The sequence below is a fragment of the Sander lucioperca genome, chromosome 21 (assembly GCF_008315115.2).
Source record: "Sander lucioperca isolate FBNREF2018 chromosome 21, SLUC_FBN_1.2, whole genome shotgun sequence".
Classification (NCBI taxonomy): Eukaryota; Metazoa; Chordata; class Actinopteri; order Perciformes; family Percidae; genus Sander; species Sander lucioperca.
The window spans coordinates 956,723-968,867 of NC_050193.1; the positions used below are offsets into that span (position 1 = coordinate 956,723).

Consider the following 12,145-nt stretch of genomic DNA (forward strand, 5'->3'; position numbering starts at 1 on the left):
ATAGCCTAGGCGCGAATGGCGCTTTTGCGCAGTATGTGCGCACAGTAGGCCTAGGCTATAACTTGACACACGCACACAACAGGCAGAGAGATGTTTTTTACAGAAATGGATTCCTTTTAATTAATTTCAACATAATAATAATAATAATAATAATAATAAATTGAATTTATATAGCGCTTTTCACGAACTCAAAGTCACTTTACAGGGCAGGTAGATAATAAAAACAAGTAGGTGAGGACCAGAATTTTGTAGGTGATCCAGTGGGAGATAGGAAGCCAGTGGAGTTGTTTTAGGACTGGAGTAATGTGGTGCCAGGATTTGGAGCGGGTGATGAGTTGGGCGGCTGTACCTGCAATATAGTGCAGTACCTTCAATACCAAAGTCTTTGAGTCTGGTGAGCAGGATGTTATGGCTCACGGTATCGAAGGCTGCACTCAGGTCGAGGAGGATAAGGATGTTGAGGGAACCGGTGTCAGCAAAGGTGAGGAGGTCGTTGAGGACTTTGAGGAAAGCGGTTTCTGTGCTGTAGAGGGGGCAAAAACCAGATTGGAGAGGTTCAAGGAGGGATGGGGAGAAGAGGGGCCGTGGTAGGTGCTGGAGTAGATACAGGGAGGTCAGATACAGGGGATAGAGATTGATAAATGATGTTGATTTTGTCAGCGAAAAAGTGGAGGAATGAGTTGCAGAGATCCGGAGTAGAGGTAGGGAGGGTGTTGGTCCGAGGCTTGATGAGGTTGCTCATTGTGGAAAAGAGGGTTCTGGGGTTTTGACAGGGGTTGGTGAGGATGGTGGAGAGGTAGGCAGATTTGGCAGCAATGAGGGCGTCTTTGTAGGCAGTGAGGTGGAGTTTGTAGGCTTCATGGTGGACTGTGAGAGATTATTTTTTTGTCAGATGTTCAAGTTGGCGTCCAGTTTATTTCATTTTCCAGAGTGCAGGTGTGTACCAGGGTGAAGAGGTGTTAAAAGTGACTGTTTTTGTTTTGAGGGGGGCCAGAGTGTTAAGGGAGGTAGAAAAGGTGGAGTTGAGGTGGTTTGTGAGATCATCAGGTGAGGTGAGGGTTAAGTCCACGTGGAGAGTGGTGGAGAGCAGGTCAGAGAGATGGTGGGGATTGATTGATTTAAGGTTGCGGAAGGTGATTTCTCTGAGGAGGCAGGGGCGTGGGGTTGGAGAAGGGATGGTGAACCGTATCAGTTTGTGATCAGAGAGGGGAAAGAGGCATGGATGGAGGTCAAGCACTGGTTGGTTTGTGGAGCAGACCAGGTCGAGGATGTGTCCTTTTTCATGGGTGGGGAATGTGACATGTTTGGTGAGAGTGAAGTTTTCCAGTAAAATGGTGAATTGTGATGAGAGCTTGCAGGTGGGGGAGTCCATGTGGATGTTTAAGTCACCGAGTAGCAGCAGACGTTGAGAGAGAGAGATGATGCTAGTGTGAGGAGTTCAGTAAAATCAGAGAGGAAGGAGGGATTTGGTTTAGGTGGCCGGTAAATGAGGATGACTGTCATGGAGGAAAGGGCTTTGAAGGCAAGATATTCAAACGATGATACTGAGGGGAAGGTGCGTTCTGTGATCCGGAGGTTCTGATTGAAAATAACGGTGAGGCCACCTTCACAGCGGGAGGGGCGGGGTTTGCAGATGTAGTTGTAGCCAGGAGGGGATGCGTGGTTGAGGGAGAAGTCTTTGGGTTGTTGCAAGGTGTGGTGGAAGTTTTTCGATGCAGCAGGTGTAGATGTTTTAAAAATAGAAGGTGAAACAAAATAAGGACAGTCGAAGACTAAACCAAGTTAGGTTTTTTGTATTTTATTAAGTATATTTGCAAATATAGGAGGAACCCATTTCACAGAAGGCATGCAGCACAGGTGTGGAAAAGCTCTTCAAATGAGAGAACAGAAACACTGAGCTTAAATACATCTTCAGAGTGACAGCACACACGCACTTGGCTTATTATGACTCTACATTTCTCACAGACAATCTGATACACATGAAGACAATCAAGAAAAAACACAAGAGACTTCTTGGAGCCATTTCGCCTCCTTCCCCCTGTATGACTTTCACCCCCCCAGTTGAATCTCAACTGGCATGGGAAAACTGAATGTATCAGAAGAGATAGTTTTAGGGTGACCTTGTAGCCCCTATCTGTTCAGACAAACAGTGCTCACATTATGTTCCAGACTTTCTGATTCTCACTTAGTTAGAATCAGATTCTTCATGTGGGAATGAGAAAAACTCTCTTTCAGCATTGTGAGAGAAAGCTAATAGAGAAGAAAGTAAGACAAAAATATAAAGAATCATGCTTAAATGTAAATTTCCCATTACAAAGGTTTCAGTGAGCCGAAGGAAGTCCAGAGTGTTGTCGAGGATTAGTTCATGGAGGGCAGGGGCTTTATTGTTGAGCGATCGGGTGTTGAGGAGGGCAAAGTTGGCATGGTGAGAGGGTGGTGGGATGGGGGCAGGCTGGAGAGATCTGAAGTGTCTCGGTTAGCAGTGCGTGTGGTCAGTGGGGAGGGGGGGGATTGCAGTTGAGAGCTCCGTGATAGCATTTAGCACAGAGGTGGATGACTGTTGTGAGTGCTAACTGATCCACGGCATGACAGGAGGAGATAAAAGTCTAGTCTCTGTCACGGCTCGCATCTGGTGGAGGTTGCCTGTGAGAAGGAGGTGGGCAATCGGGTTAGCCGCTGTAGCAGCTAGGATTAGCCGGTTGAGGAGCCCAATGGCTTCAGGAACCAGCTGAGAGGCTGTCCAGAGGTAGAGAGACTGTCCAGAGGTAGGGGTACACAAACAAACAGGAACACAAAAGGGAATAGCAGACGGAGAAGCGGCGAATAAACAGCGCTAGCGTCCTCTCACGTCAATTGATTGTAATAGTCCATATTTCATTTCTATTTCGCAATGCAAAGAAATAGACCAAACGATTTAGTCTGAGTGTCATTCTCAATTTCACAATGAAATAAAACATAACTCATTTGAACCAGACCACCGTCTCAGATATCTTCAATGTCAAACACAATAATGCATTTAGTCCTTAACTTATACACATAATTCTAAATCTGCAACTACTACTGACAGTGATATTTATATTTAAGATGTATTTGGTGGCACATTAAGCTAAAAGCAAGGTGACTTCTTCGGACTTGCGAGTGCTGTACAAATCGGTTGTATGCGGTTTGCTCACATAGCCTAGTGGTGTGGTGGTGAAGTGCAGTCATGCTGCATTCATGAGCGTAGGGTAGGCTCAGATCTACGTCCGGTAGTAGCCTATATTTTAACTTCTACGTCTTTAATGGTAAGAGACCGCACAGGGATGGATAATGAGTGTCGTTTAAGATTAAATTACAATGCCACATATGGCAGATACCTTCAGATATGAGAGACCCCCTCATATTTTTGACTTTGTTGCTTTCATGGGAGCCAGTTCTCACTCCATGGGAGCTCGGCTCCCTCTGGCTCCCACGTAATTCGAGCACTGAGTTAGGGTTAGAGTTAGGGTTAGGGTTAGGGTTCCTGTGTTCATGACAGTGTCATGTCACTCGTATGTAGATACCTTCAAGTAAAGTGTTACCGTTATCTTTTTTTGACGTGAATTAGGTTTAAATCACCGTCATGCATGAATGAATATTTTTTGCAATTTTACACATAATAATCCAAGATGATAACATTACACAAAACTGAAATTGCACGTCCAAATGACACACTGTTAATGTTTTTACAGACCCCAAAAAAAAAGAAGAAAAAAAATAATAATTATCCCCCTAGCTCCCCCGTAGTAACACCCTGCATGCAAGTACAGCTGTATGTTTTTCACCTTTTCACATTTTAATAGCAAAGTTGTTGTTTACTTTCAGGCTGGAGGCATTTCCAGGTGCAGCTCCCAATACACTTTTGTTTGCAGAGTAAAGTTGAAGCTCAAACAGAACATGTTAGAGGCCGTTTCACCTGCAGGGAGATCACAAACTAAAACCTAAGTGTTGCTCCTCCAAAAGGCCTCAGGCAATACTGTAACTACAGTCTGCACACACTGTGGTCACACAGCACTTTGTTCAAATGCCAACACGCTGCTGGCAAAACGGTTAAGGGTGGAAGCTTGGGGTGCGTTGCTTAGGCCTAATTGAACAGAGGAATTATGGTATTCTTTGGTAGCCTGAGTACCTTTAACTGTTGTTCATGTGACATCTCAAAGACAGCCTGATGCTTTGTTTCTAACCAATTTTGCTTTGATGCTTTGTGGGTGGCTGATTGCTGTTTGACTATTGCTTAATTTGTAAAGTGGGAGGTCCCAGAGCGCAGAGGGGGGGTGGATCCGGCGACTCAAAACGGGGGTTGGAGGTAACGGAACCAAAAAAAAAATTACACCTGCCTACGTAGCTTCTCTTACTCTGACTAAAAAAGCCTAAACAACGCTGTGTGTACATCAGGGCAATGTTTATTTTTATTTGCAAACAGCAATCTCAACCAGCACAAGCGCTTGTGTCACTTGAAGTGCAGCGCCGCGCTGTTGAAGTGCCGATCCCCTCCCTCCCTCCGTCCCTCTCCCCCCTCTGTCTTACCCTGAAAATTCACCTCAAAACGCATTGTAAATGCAAACACAAAACTTTTGTGGAACTCCAATGGGGAATCAAGACTAACAAGACAGATAACAACATTGAACACTACACAAACAGTAGTTTATTTTTTTCATTTAGGCGACTAATTTTTCATAGTGACACAGGAGGTGTCAATAAAAAAGGTTCCGGATCCAACGTCGGAGGTGCCGGAACATGTTCCGGCGTGTTCCGGCTCAAATTAAGCCCTGTGTTTGACCTATCAATTCCTGTCGATAAAGTATAATAGGGTAAATCCTGTATAGCGCATACACTTGTAGCTGTTATGTATCTTTGTAAGCCATTGTAAATCGCAAGCTCACGACACCCCGGGTGAAAAAACAAAAAAAGTGTGCTCCCCCAGAGGCCACGGTACAGTTCGAACACTGTCCAAAATACATATATGCAGTAACTCTAATAAATAATTACACATGGCGATGCAACATGGCGGGCTCTGTGAAATAGGACCCGCTCCCTATGTAGATATGAATGGCTCATTCTAAGCTAACAAAAACACAACATTTCTTAGTTTCAGGTGATTATACACGAATGAAAACATAAGTATGCATTCCTGCTAATAGATCCCCATAGATCCTACACACTGTTCCTTTAAAATCTAAAGAAAAAGTGCTGCAACTCTGTGTCGGTTTTAAAGCTTTCAAATTAGCTTTTTTCCTACATCTATATTTGCTCATTCTTTCTCTTGACTATCATCTTGCTCTTTTTTGATGGACTTTGTGAATCCATTTATATTTTAAAATGTATTGATACTCAAAATGCGGCTTCTCTGCGCCCTGTACGACAACCTCTGACTTTGTAATCATCTACTATCGCCTGTCAACATAAGAAACTTTTCCTTTCCCTAGGGGGACCACTTACACTTCCCCATCTCTCCGCTACTCAACATCATTAAAGTAAAATGGCGACATGGATATGCAGACAAACCTCTTTTTGTCTTTCAAACAGGGCTTCCTGAGACAAAACTGGTCTATTGTTTGTGTGTAAAAGGCCCTTTAGAATGATTGTGGAGATTTGAGAGGTTGCTGGAAGACCTGAAAGCCATGTGAGGGGTCCATTAGTGTGTCTAGTGTTGGAAGAAGCCCCCCTGATCTGATGGTATCAGCGCCTCAGGGCCGGGAACATGAACAGAACAAATGCTATCGGAGTGCAACACTGGCCCAAAAAACAGGATTGCTATCTCTGCCCATGAAACTCAGAGTAGCCCAAAGCACAGACACACACAAAATGACACAGACACACCCAGACATACACAGGTATATAAGGCGGTTGAGGGTGCACCTGAAGGCTGACCACTAAACAGGTGTTAGGTAGAGTCACAAAGACAACAGGAGGATGGAAGAAAAGGGAGCAGGGAATGGAGTAACGGCCATGGCAGCCATCTGGCCTTTTAACATATTAAAATAAGTTACATTACATCTATAATAACAGCAGGCCTAAGCAAAAAAAGGTTAAAACATACAAAGAAGTGGCACACATACAAACAAGCACAGATAATGGCAATGGCCTTAAAGCAGTCCATGCAGTTAATACAATACGAAGGAGACAAGAAAAAAAAGAAAAGTCTCAGAGGCCACATTGAAAGCACATACAAGACGTAACGGAGGCAGGCAGCAGTGATGGAGCGACAGCAACAATGACTATTTCACATAGAACACACACCACATCTGACAGATTAATGTGTGCAGTAATAGTTATCGGCCTGCCATGCTTTAAGGTGTGTTGTAAAGGTGGAATATGTATGTATATCTTTAATTGTAGTGGGCAATGAATTCCAGTTTTGTAATGCCGTAACAGAAAAAGATAATTGGCCAAATTAACTTTTCCTGAATGGAATGAGAAGGTCGCCTCGTGCGTTGCTTCTAGTGATCTGACTGCTAGTAATATACGTGTATGTTTAATTCAACACTATAATTTGATTTCTATCAGAGGCAAATGTTTCAGATGTTGGGCATTTTTGGAGACAAACCCATTGTTTCTTCTCCATTATTCTCACTCTTTACACTCAATAGTCGGTGAATATACCTTTCTTCTATTTATTATATATATTTAAGGTGGGTCCAAACACTGTTCAAACCTAAAGATCTTTGTTTTTCTAGAACTCAAGATTTCCAAACATACCAAACATGTCAGGCTGAATTAAAGGGACAACTGTATAACATGTCAAATAAATGTATTTATGGGTGGGAGAGGGGGGTTGTTCTTGTTCAACTGTGTTTGTCTGTTCTGTTGTTGTTGTTGTTGTTGTTGTTGTTGTTGTTTAAATGAAAAAGTAAAAAATTGATCTTAAAAAAATTAAATAAATGTATTTATTTTCAATTTGGTGCCATCAAAAATGTGATCTGGATTTAAGTTCTTCATTCAGAAATTTGATATAATCTCAGCAAATTGGTGCAACAAGTGATTCCAGAATACAGTATGTGACACTGTCCGTAATTATAACAGTGTGAAGGATTTTTTTGCATATTAATCAAGGCATTTTGGTAAAACACTCTCAATTAGTTCTTTCTCAGAGTCTTACTTCTCCTCTCTCCTACCTTTCCAGGCAATGTGAGTGGTGAGCTGCTGGTGGACATAGGTTCGGGTCCCACCTTGCACCAGGTGATGAGTGGCTGTGAGGTTTTCAACAAGGTGCTCCTCACAGATTTCCTGGAGGTCAACAGGCAAGAGCTGAGGAGCTGGCTCCAGGATGAGGGCGGCTGCAGCCTGGACTGGACACCCTTCCTACAGCACGTCTGCAAGCTGGAGGGACGACAGTACGACCAGATCCCTAGAAACTCAGTTTTAAAGACTTGAGATATCTTGAAATATCACTCACTACAAATGACTCAATGTTTAACTAGTATCATCATCAGGAAATGGTTTAGATTTGTAATGTAAGGTGTTCTATAGAGAGAAAATAAGAATGCTACTCTTTTCACTTTACATTGATTTTTACATAGCATTCTAGAGTTCCTTTTTCTACTTTCTCCCTCCTTGTGGTAACACCGTTTTCCTTCATAATTGGTTTCACAATTTTAAAAATGAATCTGTCATCTTCCTTCACGGGTCACCAGATCTCACGTTTTATTCTGGCCCTCTTTATGACTATGAGTCATCCTGGTACTCTGCCTACTGTGACAATAATACAACTGCAAAGTACAGCTGAGGCTGATGACAATATAATTAGTTTTCTAAGTATTTGGTCATAAAGCAGTAAGTTATGGACACATTTAGATTTTTGACGTGGTGCGACTGTAGATGAAAAGTCTGAGTAGGAAGTCAGTAGGATACAGGATACACAGTATGAATTACATAACTAGTGCAGGTAAATGGTGTGTGCCTTTACAATAGCTGTTTTTTTTATCTAATTTGGTGATTCATTGTCTCTAACAGGCCCTCAGCATGGACAGAGAAGGCTGCCAAGCTACGTCAGGTCATCATGGACATTGTCCCCATTGACGTGAACCACCCTCAGCCTCTGGCCCTTGACGTCCTTCCTTCAGCAGGGGCCGACTGTCTCGTGTCCTCCTACTGTCTGGAGAGTGTCAGCCCTGACCTGGCTGCCTTCACCAGGGCCCTGGGCCACATTGGGAGGCTCCTGTGGCCCGGTGGCCACCTCCTGCTCATCGGAACTCTGGGAATGAGTTACTATATTGGGGGGCCTGGGTTAAAGATCCCTACGATTCCAGTGAATGAGGCCCAGGTCTGTGCTAGTTTGAAGGAGAGCGGCTACACCCTGATCAGGCTGGAGGTTTACACATGGCCTCAGGACATGAAGTTGTTTGATGATGCGTCTGGGGTGTTTTTTGTAAAGGCAATGAAGGAGTAAGTGTGAGAAAAGAGGATAGATAAAGGCTATTAAAGATGAAAGTGAGAAAGTAAGTATCCAGATGAACATATTATATATTAGGCCGAGGTAAATGCAAACAATGAGAAAATGGGCTACTGGTGATGCTAATTACAATACTCACACATATTTGTTTTTTTGGGGATGAGAGATTGCTTTTATTCTGATCTTCAATCATTTAAATTGTTTTCAAACTGACTCTTAATGGAAAAAATGTAAAGAAAAAAAAAGATGTAAATTAAATATTTCACTTCATTTCCTTGGTCCAGTGAATGTCTTTTCTGAGGGTGAATAAGGAGACGTTTCCTTTTTCTTTCTATTAGAAATGTAATTACACATTGCCCCATGCAGTTCAAACACAGCAACTAAAGCATCAAGAATGTAACACTTCCATTTTTTTGATGATGAGTTGCGTGTTGTTTTGTAATTTCTGATAATATGAATAAAGATGCTAAAACAATTTGTATTTCATGTTTTCTTATCTCAGACTTATATTGCATAACAGTATTATATTGATCCAAACTTGTTGTTGATATTAAAAGAAGATGGGGGCAGAGATTAGTGGAAGCAGTTTACATTTCATAATATAGCTACAAAATTTCTTTATTATAAAGGTACTGATTATCATGGCAGTCAAATCTCACAATTGGCGGACGATACCACATTATTTATAAATAGGAAAACAGAAGTTTCTCATACTTTATCTGACATTGATACATTTTCTGAAGTATCTGGCTTAAATATCAATTTGAATAAATGCGAAATTCTCGCCCTTAAAGATGTTTCAGATACACAAATTTGTAGAATCCCCGTACAAAAAAACACAATAAAATATTTATGAATTGTGATTAACAAGGATGATAAAATGCAAATGAAAGACAATTTTGATCCAGTAATAATGTGGAAAAAAAAGAAAAATGTAGCTCTTGGTTAGTTGTACTTTTTTTCTTTCTTTCCTTTGTGCAACATTATGACAATTTGGGTAGCCTTTCAAATTACGGCCCGGTAATAAGATTGTAATAGTGGGGTAACAGTGTGATGATAAAGAGGTAATATATAGGTAATAACATGTAATTACCAAAGTAATAACTGGGTAATACATCACAGTAATAAGATGTCATACTGGGGTAATAAGGTTTTAAGAAGGTAACAGATGTAATAACATGCAATTACCAATGTAATAAGTAGTAAAGGGTTCGATAATAACCATATGTATATCTGGGTAATGGTAATATAGTTATATTAATATTGTAATAACATGGTAATAATGGGGTAATATATGTTGATGTTATCACAGTATTATAGGCTACTATCAGCATAATACCTTCCAAATTAGATAAAACTTCTTGGAATTCAAAATGGGTAATTACCATATTGTAATGCTGAAATTCATCCACCCTTTATGTTACAAACATTTTGCTTTTGTTTCAAGGTAATACTTTACAAATTATATGTTTAATCTTGTGACTTCTTACATGGAAACACGTCTGGTAGTTTCTGTGTAACAACCATGAATCAGTGCTGCAAAATGCAAAACTGCCTGTTCCTTTTGTATTACATGGTAATATTAGAATAACAGAGGTGTAGAGATTACCTAGAAATGCTTCTGGTAGTTTCTGTGTAACAACCATGAATCAGTGACGCAAAGTGCAAAACTGCCTGTTTCTATTATATTACATGGTAATATCAGTGATCACTGATTCATGATTTATGGAAATTACACAGAAACTACCAGACGTGTTTCCAGGAAAGAAGTCTGAAGATTAAACATATTATTTGTAAAGTATTAACTTGAAACAAAAGCAAAATGTTTGGAACATAAAGGGTGGATGAATTTCAGCATTATAATATGGTAATTAACCATTTTAAATTCCCAAAAACAAATTCTAATTTGGAAGGTATTACGCAGATAGTAGCATATAATACTGTGAAAACATCAACATATATTACCCCATTATTACCATGTTATTAATTTAATATTATTATTAATAATAATATTAATTTAACTACATTACCATTCATATAACCTCCAACTGTGCAATATGTCCTCACTACTCATTCACACCTTACTCTTCTGTATATCTGTTTTATATACTGTCTGTTTATATAAGGTTGTTAATTGTGTAAATGCGGTTGTTTTTATTACTATTATTATTAGTAGTATTATTATATCTAATTCTATTCTATTTTTCCTTTCCCTATACTTTATGTATATTTTTTTCTCCTACTTAATGTGTATTGTGTTATTCTGATGTGTGTACATTTTCTTTTGAGCTGCTGTAGCACAGGAATTTCCCCACTGTGGTGTTAATAGTCTATCTTATTTTATTACCCAGATATACATATGGTTATTATCAAACCCTTTCCTACTTATTACATTGGTATTCTTATCACCTTATTACCCCAGTATTACATCTTATTACTGTGATGTATTACCCAGTTATTACTTTGGTAATTAAATGTTATTACCTATATATTACCTATTAATTATCACACTGTTACCCCAGTATTACCATCTTATTACTGGGCCATAATTTGAAGTGCTACCAACATTGTTTGTAATTGTTTTCTTATGTATTGCTGATTCCTCTTCAGGCTGAGTGGCTGTAACCTGTCAGAGAGACGCTGTGAAGCTCTGTCCTCAGTTCTCAGCTCCCAGTCCTCTAGTCTGAGAGAGCTGGACCTGAGTAACAATGGCATGCAGGATTTAGGAGTGAAGCAGCTGTCAGCTGGACTGAAGAGTCCACACTGCAGACTGGAAACTCTCAGGTCAGTGTTAAACTATTTTCATTTACCCACTATGTTCTTGGCAGCAGCACACAAACATGCAAAAGATTGCAATGCGCCAAGGTACAACCATGCCTGGCTTTTAAAGGGAATGGGAGATGACACTCTGATTGGTTTATTGCATGTTACGCCCAAAACATACCTATGAATTAATGAAGACACTAAGTACAATCCTTTTGAAGCATGCACACAGACTCTTTTACCGCTGTCAAACTAGCAAAAGTGGATTTGGACACGCCCTAAATGCACCTGCGCAGTGCGCTTCGCGCCATGCGCTTAGATCGTTAAAATAGGGCCCTAAGCCTTTATGCATTTGATTTTTGAATTGACTGACTAAAGACTGTTCAGACTGAGTGGGCCAAAGCACTGCTACTTGGGCGGAGTGATTAGCGCAACACCTGAAAAGCACCATTGTTACTCTCTGCTCCTCACCACGGGACTTCTCGTGTGCTGCTAGCAAATCACTCCACCCAAGTAGCAAAAGTTGCAGTGCTTCGGCTTCTGAGAATATAGTTCCCAGTTTGTATACAGTTAGAAGATGGCTGTGTCTCATGTGACCTTGTTATTTGTACACGCTTTGACTATACAAATCACAACATGTAAATAGGAACTTGTTGCCGTTATTTTGTCACTTATTTGGAGCAGTAGGCTAGTTGGAGCCGGTTACCTCCAGCACCTGTGGTAAGCTAGGCTAGCGGTGGGTGCGCCAGAGTTACGACATGAACGGAGATGAGAAGGGTATGTATGAACTTTTCTAACTCTGGGGGATACGGTGAATAACCTAAAGTCCCAATAAGTCAGTGTGTTCCTTTAAAGTGCAGACTCTCCACTAGAATATGAGAGTTGAAGGGACAATGCAGGCACCACAATGGTTGTTGCTAGGGCCCCATATAGACAACAGGCTATGCATCTGTTTCTATGGGGCTATATGTA

The 12,145-nt window shown here is 40.8% G+C and overlaps 3 protein-coding genes and 1 pseudogene across 3 annotated transcripts in view; all 4 read left to right on the forward strand.

The window, feature by feature from the left end:
* Positions 1–12,145, forward strand: part of LOC116055156 (SE-cephalotoxin-like) — a 521,701-nt gene that overhangs the window by 257,275 nt on the left and 252,281 nt on the right. The window lies entirely within an intron of this gene.
* Positions 1–12,145, forward strand: part of LOC116062301 — a 1,036,964-nt pseudogene that overhangs the window by 246,505 nt on the left and 778,314 nt on the right.
* LOC116055163 (phenylethanolamine N-methyltransferase-like) lies at positions 1,539–8,688 on the forward strand. Its single transcript, XM_031306968.2, has 3 exons — positions 1,539–1,555; positions 7,110–7,352; positions 7,972–8,688. Exons 1-3 carry the CDS (start codon positions 1,539–1,541, stop codon positions 8,405–8,407), a joined length of 696 nt encoding a protein of 231 aa, XP_031162828.2. The 3' UTR covers positions 8,408–8,688.
* Positions 11,023–12,145, forward strand: part of LOC118494166 (NACHT, LRR and PYD domains-containing protein 12-like) — a 40,722-nt gene continuing 39,599 nt past the window's right edge. Inside the window, exon 1 of the mRNA XM_035997026.1 lies at positions 11,023–11,194. Within this exon, the coding sequence (XP_035852919.1) occupies positions 11,124–11,194 (71 nt within the window). The 5' untranslated portion in view covers positions 11,023–11,123. The remainder of the gene's footprint in view (positions 11,195–12,145) is intronic.

Excerpts from the sequence above, each read along its gene's own strand:
- LOC116055163 (XM_031306968.2), top strand. Across the intron at positions 7,353-7,971 it reads TGCAAGCTGGAGGGACGACA|GCCCTCAGCATGGACAGAGA; the intron begins GTACGACCAGAT and ends TGTCTCTAACAG.